General features: G+C 49.8%; 2 protein-coding genes across 2 annotated transcripts in view; one reads left to right on the top strand and one right to left on the bottom strand.

Moving 5' to 3' along the window:
- The first annotated feature begins 296 nt into the window (after positions 1-296).
- FTSJ3 (FtsJ RNA 2'-O-methyltransferase 3) lies at positions 297-8,079 on the top strand. The gene is made up of 20 exons (XM_052658202.1): positions 297-517; positions 694-799; positions 1,712-1,758; positions 1,883-1,962; positions 2,390-2,489; positions 2,582-2,776; positions 2,857-2,972; positions 3,091-3,195; positions 3,278-3,378; positions 3,610-3,690; positions 3,782-3,928; positions 4,054-4,189; positions 5,325-5,506; positions 5,631-5,748; positions 5,833-6,092; positions 6,330-6,418; positions 6,506-6,605; positions 6,698-6,881; positions 6,963-7,057; positions 7,140-8,079. Exons 1-20 carry the CDS (start codon positions 451-453, stop codon positions 7,330-7,332), a joined length of 2,502 nt encoding a protein of 833 aa, XP_052514162.1. The 5' UTR covers positions 297-450; the 3' UTR covers positions 7,333-8,079.
- The window catches only part of DDX42 (DEAD-box helicase 42), a 35,008-nt gene continuing 26,714 nt past the window's right edge, over positions 7,922-16,215 (bottom strand). The window contains exons 12-18 of the mRNA XM_052658200.1: positions 15,872-15,919; positions 15,261-15,358; positions 13,602-13,878; positions 12,631-12,857; positions 11,195-11,305; positions 9,948-10,049; positions 7,922-9,535 (exon numbers count right to left, since the gene is read on the bottom strand). Coding sequence (XP_052514160.1) covers positions 8,804-9,535; positions 9,948-10,049; positions 11,195-11,305; positions 12,631-12,857; positions 13,602-13,878; positions 15,261-15,358; positions 15,872-15,919 — 1,595 coding nt within the window. The 3' untranslated portion in view covers positions 7,922-8,803. The remainder of the gene's footprint in view (positions 9,536-9,947; positions 10,050-11,194; positions 11,306-12,630; positions 12,858-13,601; positions 13,879-15,260; positions 15,359-15,871; positions 15,920-16,215) is intronic.

The raw sequence follows: 16,215 nt of genomic DNA, 5'->3' as shown, positions 1-16,215 counted from the left end.
GGTGTGAGGACGGACGGTAGCAAATAACAAGGGACATGCGGGGAGGGACGGGGTTATCCTAGGTCAGGATCTTTGGTGTAAAAGGCACAGAACTCCTAAAGTTACTCTCTAGAAATTCGGTTTTGGCGCCATTTATCCTGGTGCCAGCTTCCAACTTATAAAACCTGGGGAAGGATTACAGAGAAAATATTTGTGGCCACGCTCTAGATGGCGGAAAACTTGGAGCCGGAACGCGAGCGACGCAAGCGGAAACGGAAGTACGTTTGCTGCCCACATGTGCCTCTCCAAGGTGGAGAAAACGGTGCTGGTTGCAGGTGAGTGGTGTCGAGTAAGATTCCGAGTGTCTCCGCGACAGCGAGTGGGAAACGGAAGGCGGAATCTAGTGCTCCGGGAAGAGACGTTCCAACTTCTGCTTTCTCTCCCGCTTGAGTGGTGCCCCCACGTTACACCATGGGCAAAAAGAGCAAAGTCGGGAAGAGCCGGCGGGACAAGTTCTATCACTTAGCGAAGGAGACCGGTGAGTCAGGGTTCGTGCTGTCAGAGCAGGCGAGCCACCGACCTCGGTCGGTTCGCCCCGCTTTCCGAATATTGAGTTTCTTTTCCGCAGAAGGGGTAGTGGGTCGGGAGGCCGCAGAAATCCCGCTGGGAAAGCGCTTCGCGGACCTTGTTACAGAATTTTGTCGCCGCCTCCAGGTTACCGGTCCCGCTCTGCTTTCAAGCTGATCCAGCTGAATCGCCGCTTTCAATTTCTGCAAAAAGCCCGAGCATTGCTGGACCTGTGCGCTGCACCGGGTGGATGGTGAGTACACCTGGCACCTGAAGCTCCTTATGGAAACTTTCTGGGTTCCAGCCTTGGATGACTGAGAATTGGCGTTGAGGGGCGGGAGGGATACAGTAATACCAGCCTCAAATTTCTGTACTCCCCAGAACTGTAAGCTTCAGGAGGGAAGATTTAGAACGTGTACATACGTTTGGCTGGTACTGGCCAGGGTTCTTCAGCTCCATTCAGTTGCTCGGTTGTGTCCGACTCTTTGACTTCTGCACACCTGGCCTCCCTGTCCATCATGGAGCTTGCTCAGACTCATGTCCATCGAGTTGGTGATGCCATCCAACTATCTCATCTTCTGTTGTCCCCTTCTCCTGCCTTCAGTCTTTCCCAGACCAGGGTTCTTTGCCTTCCCCAATCAATAGAAATTGATTAGGGGCCAGACAGGAAATTCAGGCAAAGCTTTATTGGGGCCCCTGCTGCAGCAGGAGGGCATGAGAACAAGTAACACGTTCCCTTGGTTGCTAGCTCCTGGAGGGGTGTGAGCTGATTCTTTATATGGGGTGAGGGTTGCTGTGTGTCTAGGAGCCCAGCCTTAGGAGTGGCTTCGGTGGTTTGCTCATCCCGTTGGTGATGGTGAGTGTTGGGGCAAGTGCAGGACCCTGCTTTTGCTCCTAGCTCTTCATAAGTGGCAGTGGATTTGTTTGTTTTTTGGTCTTTGTATCTTGTCCAAAATTTACCCCAGCTGGCTATGCATACAGTTATTTTTAGTCACTTGTGGTTTGTTTGTATTTTATTACTTGAGGAGTTGTTTGTTCAGCCACAAACACTGCAGCAAAAGGTCCCAGGTCCCAGAGACTCCCAACACTAAGGGTGGGAGATCAGATTGTCAAGGGAGAGGGAGAGGTGGTCGAGGGTATTTTAATCTTTACTTCTCTTTTACAGGCTGCAAGTAGCTGCCAAGTTTATGCCTGTATCCAGCCTTATTGTGGGTGAGTGACCGGTGGCTCTCTTAGGTGTTCCGGGGGGGTGGGAGAGTGAGACACTGTGGTTCTGCATTTCCTTCCTCCCTGCTCGAGGCAGCCTTTTGGAATTCTCTGGCCTCTTTTCTTCCAGGAGTGGATCTGGTCCCAATCAAGCCTCTTCCCAATGTGGTGACCCTCCAGGAGGACATCACAACAGAACGCTGTAGGCAGGTAATAGGAACCTTCTTTTTCCCATCCTTTTTATAAGTAGACATCTGCATCCATCCCTCTTCCCACCCTGAGCCCCTGAAAGCACGTTTTTCATGTTTACCATGCCCTAAGCAGTGCCCACACATTATCTCTGTGACAAGGCCCAAAAGACAGTGTGTCCATCCAGCCTTTGTTTACTCAGGAAAGAGGTCTTTGGAATTAGAGGAAGTGCAGAGATTTCCATGAAATCCTTTCCAGCAGGTTCTCTATAAACTAAGCTCCACGAGGACAGATAGGTTTGCTTATCGTTGTATCCCCTGTCCATGGCACAGGAATTGGCCTGTGGCAGGCACTCAACAAATGATTGGGTGGACAGATGGCTGAACCAGTGATTCAGTTCACAGCCATGTCTGTATTTCAGTTGCAGTAATCTCTTCCTTCTCTGCAGGCCCTGAGGAAGGAGCTGAAAACCTGGAAGGTTGATGTTGTGCTCAATGATGGGGCCCCCAATGTCGGGGCTAGCTGGGCCCATGATGCTTACTCACAAGGTGCCGGGGTCAGAGGACGTGGAGATAAGGGTGGAGGCGGGCATGCCCTCTCAGGCTGCAGAGGTCCTCAGCTTACCATCTCTGTCCCACAGCCCATTTGACGCTGATGGCTCTGCGTTTGGCTTGTGACTTTCTGGGCCGTGGTGGCTGCTTCATCACAAAGGTTTTCCGTTCCCGTGACTATCAGCCCTTACTGTGGATCTTCCAGCAGCTCTTCCGCCGCGTCCAGGCCACCAAGCCCCAAGCCTCTCGTCATGAATCTGCGGAGATCTTTGTAGTCTGCCAGGGTGGGTGTAACTTCATTTGTTCTCTTGATTCAGTCTCCTACCTACCAAAGCACACTTGCTCATGAATCCTATTATCTTAGGTTTCCTGGCTCCTGACAAGGTTGACAGTAAATTCTTTGACCCCAAGTTTGCCTTCAAGGAAGTTGAAGTTCAGGCCAAGACTGTTACAGAATTGGTGACTAAGAAGAAGCCAAAGGTGTGTTAGGGGATTGGGCCCACTCTCAGGTCCTGGAACTTGGGGGAGGCTGGGCCTGGTGGGTCCTTCAGACAGCCCGGAAGGGACTGACTGCTCAACCTTCGTTATTTCCCTTAAGGCTGAAGGCTACGCTGAGGGCGACCTCACTCTCTATCACCGAACCTCTGTCACTGACTTCCTCCGAGCTGCCAACCCTGTTGACTTCCTCTCCAAAGCCAGTGAAGTGAGTCCCCAGATTCGAGGGCTGTGGGGGAGACCTGGAAACAGGGCCTGAGCATCTCCCCACTCCTCCCCCGCCCAAACAGATCTCACTAGACGACGACGAGCTGGCCCAGCATCCAGCCACCACCGAGGATATTCGGGTGTGCTGTCAGGACATCAAAGTGCTGGGGCGCAAGGAGCTCAGGTTCGTGCTGGGGGTGGGCAGAAGTTCTGGGAGCCCCAAGGGCAGCGGGGAGGCCTGGGAGGGACATGATGCTGGATCTTGGGGAACAGGATATTGCTGTGCTGGAGGTGCGGGGTCGGGGCCTGAGTCCTTGGACTTATGAGGCTCACACGTGAGGTTTGGGGTATGGACGTAAACCAGAAGGAGGTTGGGACGGCGACAGTAGGGTCAGGAATGGTATTTCTGGGGCAGGTCCCTGCTGAACTGGAGAACGAAGCTTCGGCGATACGTGGCCAAGAAGCTGAAAGAGCAAGCAAAGGCACTGGACATCAGGTGAGGAGGGAGCTAAGCCAGGGCAGGTGCTGAGCGGGTGTTGGCGGGAGGCATCCGTGGAGATAACCAGCTTCTGGGACACTTGTGTCAGCCTCAGCTCCGGGGAGGAAGAGGAAGGAGAGGAGGAGGAGTCTGCAGCCGGGACTGGGCTGCAGCCGTCTCAGGAGGAGGAGGAGGAGGAGCAGCTGAACCGGACCCTGGCAGAGATGAAGGCCCAGGAGGTGGCAGAATTAAAGAGGTGAGGGGAGCTGGGGGACCACCACGGCCGAGTCCCTTGGTGGGTGAAGATGCGGGAGAGTGTGAAGGCCTGGCTAGGGAATCTGCAGAGCTGGGCAGCTGTAACTCCTCAACCCGGCCCCTCAGGAAGAAGAAGAAGCTGCTGCGCGAGCAGAGGAAGCAGCGGGAGCGCGTGGAGCTGAAGATGGATCTTCCCGGGGTTTCCATCGCAGACGAGGGAGAGACTGGCATGTTCTCCCTGCGTACCATCCGGGGTCACCAGGTGAGGCGGGGTGGGGCCCACGCAGGAGATGGGAGGACCTGTGTGGGTGTTTGGAGGTGGGGGCCTTTGGTTCGGTACGCTGAATGATCATGGCTCGTGGTTGCTGTCCTCGCCCATAAATGACTTGGTGAGGGGAGGCAGGGAAAAAACAAGAGCCTTGTATTTCAAGGACCAGGAGGAGACGTACACCTAAAATAATGGTAGGGTAGGAAGCTTTGTGAGTGTGACGTAGATTTATTTATCCTTGCTGAACTAGAGTATCAGAACCACAAGGCTCTCGTTGCCAGATTAGGTGATAGGCGATGCAGCCAGGGTTGCTGGGTTACCAGCGCATATGTTGGGGGGTCCGCCTCAGGGAGGCGGGGCACAGTGTTGTTCAGTTCACTGAGACCAAGTCAGCACCTGGCTGCACAAGGCTGTTGGACGGTGCTTTCTTTTGAATGATAGAGAGTCTGCTTTTCCTGGTAAAAGCAGCATCACAAATAAAATGAGCTTCTGTGGCTCTTGTGTGGAAAGGTAACAGCCGGGTCACACTGAACCGGAGCCAGAGAGCATGGTGGTCCTAGAGCGGACCACCACTTTCGCATGCTGTCTCCTCATCTGTAAAAGATATAAACAGAAGCCACCCACTAGGGTGTTAGGAAGGAATAAACAAAGATGGTTAGGTGTGATTCCTGGTGTGTAAGTCAGGAAATAGCCGTCTTTGCCATGAGAACAGATTTTGGAGTTGACAAGTGGTTTATAAGTGAAACAGTTCTTCCTGTTAGATGTATGTTGCTGGGTTCCTTTGTTCAACAGAAACAACAGTTGTAGATATTCTCCAGTGATAAGGTGCCTTCTGAGTAATTTGAAAACCAGTGCTTTTAAAACATTTTAAAGTTTGGCACCAGTTAGGCCATGGGGTGCTTTTCCATAAACCTGGTCCTTCCACTAATTGAAGAGAACGCTGAGTAACGTGGCCTAGGATGGGGTGTTTTAAACAGTTAACCCCGTCACCTCCCTGTCTATGAAAGGAGGTAATGTACTTGCCGCAGTGTTTTTCTAGCGTTGCTGAGACTAAACTAAGATGGTGAACAGGGAGGACCACAGCAGTATGCTCCTTGTCATGCCCTTGACCTCTGTCTCTGTCCCTCAGTTGTTAGAGGAGGTAACGCAGGGGGACATGAGTGCTGCAGACACATTTTTGTCCGACCTGCCAAGAGATGACATCTATATATCAGATGGTGAGGATGACGACGACGCATCTCTGGATAGTGACCTCGATCCAGAGGAGCTGGCAGGAGTCAAAGAACCTCAGAGTCTAAAGGACCAAAAGTGGTAAGGAGTGTGTGTGTGTGTCTGGGGAGGTGTCTGTGGGCACCCTCAGCTCAAGTCCTCAGTGGAAGTGGGGGGCAGCAAGCCCTCCAGGGCCCTGACACACCCACTTACCTTGGGGCTACAGTGTACGATTTGCTGAAGTGGAAGATGATAAAGAGGAGGAAGAGGAGAATCCACTGTTGGTACCACTGGAGGAAAAGGCGGTGCTGCAGGAAGAGCAGGCCAGCCTGTGGTTCTCCAAGGTAAGCAGAGGCTAGGGGCCGAGACAGACCAGGGCTGGCATTCCCCGGGACAGAGCGGGGTGCCTGACGATTCCCCCATCGCAGGACGGCTTCAGTGGGATTGAGGACGACGCCGATGAGGCCCTGGAGATCAGTCAGGCCCAGCTGTTGTTTGAGAGCCGTCGCAAGGGGCAGCAGCTGCCACCACCGCCTTCCAATGAGGAGACCAAAAACAAGCCTCCCCCGTGCCAGGGTGAGGCCCCTAAGGGAGCGGGGGCTCCTAAGGGGTCAGAGGTCGCCCTTGGGCCTGGAGAGGAAGAGCGCGATGGCAGCTCCGACAGTGACACCAGCAGCGAGGACGAGAGGTGAGTGGTGGTGGCTGACAGGAGGGCTCAAGGAGCAGCCGTGGTTCTGGCCCATCCTCTGGGAGCTGGAGCTGGAGAACTGAATACAGATGGTTCTGTTTTAAGTGATCTGCAGTACAGTCCGAGGGGCAAGGTTTCTGGAAGTTCCCCAGGCAGTTTTAACTAAGAACTAGGGTTGGGTCTGGGTGGCGTGGGTTACGGTGGGACATGGGTGCGTGTCCTTCCCCTCTTGCACAGCTGGAAATCACAGCGTGGGAAGAAGCGAGGCCGTGGGCCTAAGTCAGAGGACGATCATGGGTTTGAGGTGGTGCCTATCGAGGACCCAGGTGAGAGCTCTGCACTGAGTGGGAGGGAAGGCCACCGGAGATGTGGGTGTTGTGGGCTGAGCTGTGACCTTCTGCTTCCCTCCCTAGTGAAACATCGGATCCTAGACCCTGAAGGCCTTGCTCTAGGTGCAGTTATTGCTTCTTCCAAAAAAGCTAAGAGAGACCTCATAGATGACTCCTTCAGCCGGTGAGGGGCCAGGAAGTCACAAGAATTGACCTGGGTAGGGAGTGGGAGGGATGGTTTCTGTGAAAGCCTGATGTGGTGTTCTCTCCACCTAGGTACACGTTCAATGAGGACGAAGGGGAGCTTCCAGACTGGTTTGTGCAGGAGGAAAAGCAGCACAGGATACGACAGTTGCCCGTCGATAAGAAGGAAGTGGAACACTACCGGAAACGCTGGCGCGAAATCAATGCACGGCCCATCAAGAAAGTGGCCGAGGCCAAGGCCAGAAAGAAACGGAGGGTGAGCTTGGGGCTGCCTGAGATGCTGGGTGGGCTGGGCAGGGGTAGGAGAGGTTGGCCTGACTGTGAGGTCCCCCAACAGATGCTCAAGAAGCTGGAGCAGACTAAGAAGAAGGCAGAAGCTGTGGTTAACACGGTGGACATCTCAGAACGGGAGAAAGTGGCGCAGCTTCGAAGGTGAGGGGCCGGGGGTCACCCACAAAGGTGCACGGAACCAGGGAGCAGCAGGAAGCCTCTAACCTGTGTCTTCCGCTTACAGTCTCTATAAGAAAGCCGGGCTTGGAAAAGAGAAACGCCAAGTCACCTATGTTGTAGCCAAAAAAGGTGTGGGCCGCAAAGTGCGCCGGCCAGCTGGGGTCAGAGGTCACTTCAAGGTGGTGGATTCGAGGATGAAGAAGGACCAAAGAGCACAGCAGAGGAAGGAGCAGAAGAAAAAGCACAAGCGAAAGTGAGCGGGGCCGCCGGGCCTGAGGGCCTGCGCGAGGGTGAGCACGGCTCAGGGCCCCTTCCGGCCCCCTGGCGCCAGTCCTGCCCTTGCCTGAGGGACTGCATGAGGGTGAGCAGGGCTCAGGGCCCCTTCTGGCCCCCTGGTGCCAGCCCTGCCCTTGCCTGAGGGACTGTGTGAGGGTGAGCAGGGGCTCAGGTCCCCTTCTGGCCTCCTGGTGCCAGCCCTGCCCTTGCCTGCCTCAGTCTTTAAAGACAGGTCCCAGCTACCTGCACTCTTGTGGTCCTGTGCACTGAGGGGGCATCATACTGACCGACTGGAAGAAAGGGCTCCCATCAAAGCCCCACTAAAAACGCCGTCGCCTCTATCAGAGCCCACAACCCTTCTGTGAAGGATGTGGGGCACTGGGCAAGGAGTCTTACCACTTCTGAATCATAAGGGAAGCTCCACACCACAGTGGCAGTCACTGCAGCCTATGCCTGGGCAAGTGGCTCTCAAGCTTTCCCCCATTATCATCTGAATAAAACCAGGAGGAACACACTTGTATGTTCCAACTCATGGTGAAGTAGAAATGATGAGCAATCCACAGGTCCCAGTAGTAAAACATTTACTAGAGCAAGCAGAAGGGAATGCACATCTTAAAGAAACCCTCACAAAGTCACAAAATTTGAAGTATGTATATTTCTTTTCCTTTTATAAACAAGATAGAACAAAAATCATCAAAATCATTTCAGCAAAAGATTTTTCTACCATTGTGGCAAGTTAAAAAAAATACAATGAAATAGAAGACACTTTAAAAGCTGTTGTTGGGTTTTTTTTTTTTCATTTTAAATTTAGCAACAGTTTAGGCCCAGAGCAGTCCTGTTTCCAGGATCGCCTTTACCCCTCAGCTGCAGGGTCTCTGGGTCTGGCAGGCTGCTGCTTCCCGTCTCAGAGCTGGACACTAACCTGGCTGGGAAACCTGAGCATCAACTCGCATGTAGCATCAGGCCCCTCCCCTCCCCCCACCTCCCCTGCAGAGGTTTGGAAGCGCTTCAGTGCACATCCCCAACACCTCCAAGGACTCATCTGCAGAATCAATCCAGCCTCAAATGAGGACTGCCTGGCCACAGAAAATTTTGTTGATGTTTTTAAGGTGACACTTTAGTAAAAAATATGCACTACATACAATATAAACCTAGAGTGAGTTTTGTGCCCTGTAAGGCCCCTTCTCCCAAGGTATCCTCAACTGCCCCTGGTGACACTCACCCAGAGCCAAAAGAAGCTGCCAACTCTGGCTGCTTCTAAGACGAAAGCAGCTTCCCAAGAAAATACCTGAAACGTTCCCTAGGTGAATGGGTCACGTCTCCAAACTCCAGCTGTCCATTAAGGGCCCAGGGTCCTTACACCTTGGGCCCCAACCCAGCCCTGAGACACCTAGTTACCAAATCTAAAAATAAAGTTAAAGACAACTGACTTCACACCTCAGCACATACCCTCTAACTGTCCCACCGACTTTTCTTGCGCTTGGGCGGCTCGGGGACAGCAAAACCATCAGGAGTCTTATCTGTCTTGCTGTCCATCTTGTCCACCTTCGGGCTGTCCACCTTGGGGTCCATCTTGCTTTCACGATTACAACTTTCCTTCCTGCTTTCACCATTCCGACCATCATTGGCACCCCGGCTCTCCCCGTGTCGGCCTCCGCCCCCTCCATGCCTGTTCTCTCCGTGAGGATGACCATCAGCATGACGGCGGCTGTCAGTGTGACGGCTGCTGCTCTCTGGGTAGCGGTATCCCTCTCCGTGGCGACCCCCATCTCCATGGCGACCCCCATCTCCGTGCCGTGGGCTGTCGCCATGCCGATTGCCACTCTCTCCATGACTGTGACGACTTCCACCCCGGTTCTCAGTATATCGCTCTCTTTTCCCATTGCCGCCCCCAGTCCCTTCTCGGCTGTTACTCCCTGAAGCTGTGTTGTTGTTGACCCCTGGAGCTCCGGCAGAAGGGTAGGTCACCGGGGCACTGCTGAGGTTCCCAGGACTGCCAAAGCCTGGGATACCCTTTGTGGCGCTGGCAATGGGGCTGTCAGGACTGCTGTGGCCCTGCTGGGCTGAATTAGTTGGAACTGAATTCAAGCTCCCTGCACTAGTCCATCCGCTTGCCCCAGCCGCAGAGCTTCCAGCCTTCTGGTTGCTTAAACTGGCAGCAACAAAGTGGCTCTTGTACTGTGACTAAGAGAGAGAGAACAGCAGTGGGTGAGACAGTAAGTTTAAGAAATGTAATGGCCCAGCTAGCTAACTGGAGGTACAGAAGAGACACAGAAGCAAACTTGTCTCAGCTGAAAAACAGCAACCACTCAACCAGATTACAAGAGCCTTGGCACCTTGATGTTTGTTAGAGCAGGGAGGGAACACTGAAACTGTTTTAGGTTGAGGGCCCTGAGCATGCCTGAAGGAGATGACCAGCAACAGGGGTTTGTCCAGCCTCTACACCTGCAGCTCTAGGTAAGCTGCAGTTAAACCGATATTCAGAACTGAAAATGGCGGAAAGCCCTCGGGAAGCCCAACATCTAGTCTACAAGGCCAGCTGCCATCTCAGGAAGACCAGTGCCCCTCACCCCTGCCCGAGTGCTTGATTTCACACCTGGAAAGCTGCTTTCATCGCCGTCAGCCGGTCTCCCATGGCTCCCGTGGAGGGCTTGTAGGCCTCATAATTGCTCATTACATTGTTGTTACTTCCTCGGTCCTAAAAAATAAACACAATCATGAGAAAGGAAGAGTGAGCAGGGAAGCCTACTGCCACAGAAGGGCCTCAATATGCTGGAAACTCAAGAGGGAGCTGAAATAGGTGTGGGATTCTTTTTATGCCTTTCAACCCATTAAGTCTATTTCTGAGAACCCACCCTAACAATAAGAAATGAGGTCAGATTATGCCCAAAGCTGATCACCTGTTATTATTTATAGGCATAAACATTACATTTATGTAACTGTGTAAAAATTATGTTAAAGCTGAAAAGGCCACAAGGCAGCGCAGCACATACATAACTGCTCAGGCTCTACATCCAAACCCTGAAGAGTCTGAACCTCAGCTTCGATGCTTCCCAGTGTAACCTTGGGTGCCTCAGTGTGTCAGCTGTATTTACTCTGCGTGACTGGGAAGCCTGAGTTAACATGTGTGGCTGCTTTAACTGGCCAGGCACATTCTAAGCGCTTGGTATCACCACTATCACCTGCATGATCCATAGCAGCAGCGTCACTATGACACGGGGACAGACTCCTTCACCAAGATACCGAGCTAACTACAGTGATCCAGACACATAGACTAACAGCTTTCTTCCTTGGTTTAAGAATCAAAGTGACAAGAAAGTTAAGAAAGCCAGGCAGGGGGAGCTTTTGTTACTTGGGTTGTGAGAAAAGCTAGCTCTGGTATCTGAACCAATTTCCCAGAGAGTGTAGCATTGTTTGTGCGTTTAGTTACAAGATACAGCTGAATTACAGAGGAACCCTCTGGCTTGAGGCCAATGCTGGAGGGCGTGTAGAAAGACCGCTAGGCCCCACCTCCAGAGTCTGATTCACCAGGTCTAGGGTGGGCCATGAGACTGCATTTGTTGCAGGTCCAGGGACCACACTTTGAGAACCAATGCTAATCTACACTGATTTCCTGAGCACACTTAGTCAAGGACACACAGTTACTTCTTTAATATAAAGTCACATTAAGAACCAGCACTTACTTCTTTAATATAAAGTCACATTAAGAACCAGCACTGTACAGACTCAAGTCAGCAGATGACAGCGTTTTGAACTCACTGAGACTCAGGTAAATAAGAATAGTCCTCACGTCATGAAAGATGCAGGACCAGCCTGAAGGACATTGCTCTAGTCTCCACTCACCGAGCTCTCAGAGCCAAGGCCAGGCCGCTCCCGGTAGCCCAGGCCTCCTCCACCAATGTTCAGCTTTTTCCCCTTCCCTCCTTTGAAGCGGGATTTCCGAAACCAGGCATTCTGCAGCAAACACAAATCAAGGTTAAGTCACGGGAGGAAGAGGCACCCAGAGAAAGAGAACAAAGTCAAAGAGGAAACTAAATGGGAGGGAGAATCTTTAGCCAATGTATCTACAGCAAAGGAGGAACTGTTCACAGGAACCACAGATTAACTTCTTTTTGGTAGCTTAATCCATCAGATTTGTCAGGAGCCTTTAGCTAAAGCTTCCTTTCACTGCTCCTTTCTTCCTTCAGAGCTTCCAGGAAGGGCAATGATTCCAATACACTTCAAATGTAGAGCAATTCCTCTGGCTATTTCTAACTTCCTCATGGAAAATGAATTTATTTTCTATTTCTCAGACAATCTATACATAAAATCTCTGGGGGAGCTTAAGAGCTTTATCTGACTATCACAAGTTACAGTCAAAAGTACTTGAAAGGTGGCAAGGTGCTGATCAGAGAAGCTGATCAATCTGAGAGCACAGGAAGCCTGAAGCACAATGAGATGTAGGAAAACGCCAAAAACAAATCTATCTGGTTCAGAAACTTAGTTTAGGATTGGCTCCCCAGGAGAGAGAAAGGTGGCAAGGTGCTGATCAGAGAAGCTGATCAGTCTGACAACGCAGGAAGCCTGAAACACAATGAGATCTAGGAAAACGCCAAAGACAACATAGGTCTGGTTCAAAACCTTAGTTCAGGACTGGCTCTCCGAGAGAGGGAAGGAAACACCACTCTTCCCTCCCCTGAAATGCTGGTCCTTTACTCCCAGGGCGGGAAGCATGGGCAGTAGGACCACAGTTCAGCTGCATTACGGGTGAACAGCTCTGTAGGCTGACCTATGAATCTGAAAAAACACGGAAGTCTCTACTATCAGAACATGTATCCCAAATACACTGGCAATTTGGGAACTGTGTGTATCAAGATGACTCAAGATTTAATTTAGCAGAATGCCTCACTCAGTTTTGGATCAACAACCAGTGTAGTCAAAGGTCTGAGAAGCAGTGAAATGCTTTTTTAAAAAAGACATCATACATTTTTAGCCCCCAACAGAAAAAACTGGGGTAAAGGGCAGTGAGGGGAATAGTAACTTTGACAGTAAAATTGCTCACAAGTGTGATATGCAGCAAGAAGGAAGAAATCCAAGGGACAGATTTCAGCACAAGAAAGGAATAGCTTTTCAACATGTATGCTGCTGAGAGAAGGAGAAGGCAAATCAGACGAGCTTTAATGCCCCAGAGTACCAATCTGTACCTTGTAAGTGCTGCCTGCCCAATGCTATTGTCATGTTTCTGTTCCCTGCCTCTGGCATAGTGAAGGTTTTTCACTGAAGTATGTCCAGTCACTCACCTGCATGGCCAGATCTAGGAGCTCCTTGGAAACATGCTGATTGGCTCCTTCCAAGTTCCGAACAAGGTCACCAGCAAAATTGCTGTCCTTGGGTGTCAGCAAGGTATAGGCCACGCCCTTCTCACCCGCTCGTCCTGTGCGGCCAATCCTATGAGTATGGGTGTCAATATCTCGTGCCACATCATAGTTAATGACAGTCTTAATTGAAGGGATGTCCAGACCACGGGCTGAAATAAAATAAAAATTCTTTTTTTCTTTATCAGAAGTCAAAACACCAAAGTCACCCAAAATGCTTACCTAAGAAGCCACATTCCTCTTATCTAAGCAAAGCACATGGTTTGATGTGCTGAGATATAGGTATGAGAGCCACCCTTCTAAAAGGAACGCTACTATTATAGATTCTACAACGGTAGGTAAACTTAGTGTGGAGGGACATCTATCTTCTACTACCAGTAACCTGCCATGGCCTCTCTCTTGACCAGAAATAAGCTGGAAAAAAAAAAAATTTACAACCAACATCAAATGTGTCTTGAGGCTGAGAAGTGATCACCTTTCTGGGAGAAAATACCAAGTTTTTAAGTGTAGCTATTAAAACTCATCAGAACAAACTCAAAAATCACATTTCAAAATTTTTTTCGATCTCGAGTGAAATATGTAAAACTACATAACCAAACTAAGACATCTACTACATTCAGGGACACAGCCTACGATGTATCTGTGTTAACAGTTTCATCCTCAAGTGTCTTCCAAATGCAGGGATTCTTTTTTTTCAGAGAGGAATATTAAGTGGGAAGTGGTACTCAGAGTTCCAGACTATGATCACCATGCTCTGAACTGCTGCTTCAAGGGGTGTGGACAGCCAGGCCAGCAGAGTGCCTTCAATTGGCCTCTTCAGGTATTACAGGTCTACATAGCCAGAGCAACCCATACAGCACAGGAACCAAGGGTTACTGGGGAAACGCACACCCTACCTGCAACGTCTGTGGCCACTAGAACGGGGATGTCCTTTTTCTTAAAGTCTGAAATAACCTTGTTTCTTTCACTCTGATCCATGTCACCATGGAGCAGGCCAAGATTATGACCCTCCTGCTTAAGGTTATTGGCCAGCTCTTCAGCATTGGCTTTCTTAGTAACAAACAGGAGGACACTCCCTGAAGAGGTAAACTCCACTAGACGCCGGGTGAGCCAGTTCCATTTACTAGGTCCAGAATGGAGAATCTCCACAATCTGAGTCACATCTTCATTTGCCTGAAAAGAAATGAAAAAGATGATGGCAACATCTGTGCCACAGGGCACCTGAGTAAGAACCCGACACCACAGTTTCCACCCGCGTCTAGAAGAACCATGAACAACCCCCGTATCCTTGGGCTTTCCTTCAGCAAGTCAAGTGCAACTCAAATTTTACATCCCATCTCAAATCACAGTGCTCCCCACCTCCCCTGATGTGTGTGTGCGCGTGCGTGCTCAGTGGTGTCTGACTCTTTGCAACCCCATGGACTGTGGTCCACCAAGCTCCTCTGTCTCTGGGATTTCCCAGGCAAGAATACTGCAGTGGGTTGTCATTTCCTTCTCCAAGGGATCTTCCCAATCCTGGATTGAACCCAGGTCTCCTGCATTGGCAGGCGCATTTCTTTACCACTGTGCCACCTGGGAAGCCCTCCGCTCACATGTGTACATATACCTAAATAATCTCTAAGCTCCCATGCTCTGCAATACTTTTCTACATATCTATTCAGATTATTTCAAATAGAGTAAGAGCTCCTAGTACAATTCATACCCACACTCAGCAATCAAAGTGGACAATGTTTAAAAGCTAACTGCACAGAACTTTTGGAGAAGGCAATGGCAACCCACTCCAGTACTCCTGCGTGGCAAATGGATGGAGGAGCCTGGTAGGCTGCAGTCCATGGGGTCGCTAAGAGTCGGACACGACTGAGTGACTTCACTTTCCCTTTTCACTTTCATGTGTTGGAGAAGGAAATGGCAACCCAGTCCAGTATTCTTGCCTGGAGAATCTCAAGGACAGGGGAGCCTGGTGGGCTGCCATCTATGGGGTCGCACAGAGTCGGACACAACTGACGTGACTTAGCAGAAGCAGCACAGAACTTTACTAGCATACTAAGCATATAAAGGAATTCTCAAGGTTGCCTTATTGATTTCCTAATCACAATTCAGAGAAATTTTCCACATAGGGCATATGTATAGGTGAGGAAAACAAAACATAATTCAACAGGCCTTTCAAATCCCCCCGCTCCACACTGTGAAGGCCACCTCCCACAATCACTGAAGATGACCAGCATCTTTCAGACAAGACTTGCTCTTTTCTTCCCCAAAATAAAATTTTTTTTAAAAGAAACCTTTTATTGTGGAAAATATTTTAACATTCAAAATAAATAAAATGAACAAAATCAACTCCCATGTAACCATCACCAGACTTCAACAATTATTAACATTTTGCCAAACATATTTCACCTATTGCCCCCAACCCTTGTGGTTTTAAAGCAAATTTGAAACACGGTGCCTCATCTGTAAGTGCATAACGTTTTCTCTCTCAATAGTGAGAAAAGAAATCCATGTTACCAGTGTGAAAAATAACCCCCTGGGACTCCATCTGCCCTACTCAGGCTTACCTCTCCAATATCTCCCTGTACCACACGAATGGGGTCAATCAGGATGTCTCTGGCCAGCTTTTCGATCTTTTTCCGAAAAGTTGCACTGAATAAGAGAGCTAAAAGGTAAACCATGTTAAAGAAACAGTTATCACTTCTTTTTTGAATACCCACTAAGCTCCCTACCGACATTCACTGCTCAGGTTTTGAAAAATGAAAGCCCACTGAAGTTTAAAAATTAATTCGCTAAGGAAAACAAAATTACCATTATTTTAATTTTACACATTTTCAGTTAAGGCAGATGTTGCTGTCAGTATGGTTTAGAAAAAGGCTCTTGACTTCAAATCAGCGGATCTGCACTGTGTATTGCCTCTAGCCAGAGATAAGACGTTATGAACTGAGGCACGTCATTTAATTCTCAGTCTTGGTACTATCATCTGTAAAAATGAGTGAGTTCTATCTGGTGATCTCTAAGGTCCTGTCTAGCTCAGACAGACTGTCATTATCTTCCCCTTTATGGTTCCTCACCAGTACAAACATGATTATTTTTACTGCCATAACTGAGAGTTACAAAATAAATAGGTGTTTATTCTGAGCACAAATGTGGCTCAAGGAAACTGCTTCATACGTACTCTGTCTGTCAGGACGGACATGACTTGCTATGGATCGCACCTGGTACTCTGGAAGAAGCAGAAGAGTAAAATCAGTATTATAACTCTGCATGACAGTTTGGGATACCTGGAAAATCATTTTATTAACAGCAAAAATCTTTCTACAAAGACATTACAAGAATTAAGGAAGTTCTGGAACTCCCAGACCTGTCACTCAGTGTGAAACTCAGAAACACTTAGTCCAACACCTAGCTGGGTTAGGCTCAGTGGTGTTCCACTCAACAAAGACAGTTACTCAGAATTTTCACACAACTGGTTAAGTCAAGGAGGACAGGAAAGCAAAGGCCTGGAAGGATATGACACCT

The sequence above is a fragment of the Budorcas taxicolor genome, chromosome 19 (genome assembly GCF_023091745.1).
Source record: "Budorcas taxicolor isolate Tak-1 chromosome 19, Takin1.1, whole genome shotgun sequence".
Taxonomy (NCBI): Eukaryota; Metazoa; Chordata; class Mammalia; order Artiodactyla; family Bovidae; genus Budorcas; species Budorcas taxicolor.
This window is presented reverse-complemented; position numbering and strand designations above follow the sequence as displayed.

Bases quoted from the DNA above. Each gene is read 5' to 3' on its own strand.
- FTSJ3 (XM_052658202.1), top strand. From the start codon at position 451: ATGGGCAAAAAGAGCAAAGTCGGGAAGAGCCGGCGGGACAAGTTCTAT. The intron at 3,379-3,609 runs GTTCGTGCTGGG...TTTCTGGGGCAG, and splicing joins CTGGGGCGCAAGGAGCTCAG to GTCCCTGCTGAACTGGAGAA. The intron at 4,190-5,324 runs GTGAGGCGGGGT...TCTGTCCCTCAG, and splicing joins GTACCATCCGGGGTCACCAG to TTGTTAGAGGAGGTAACGCA.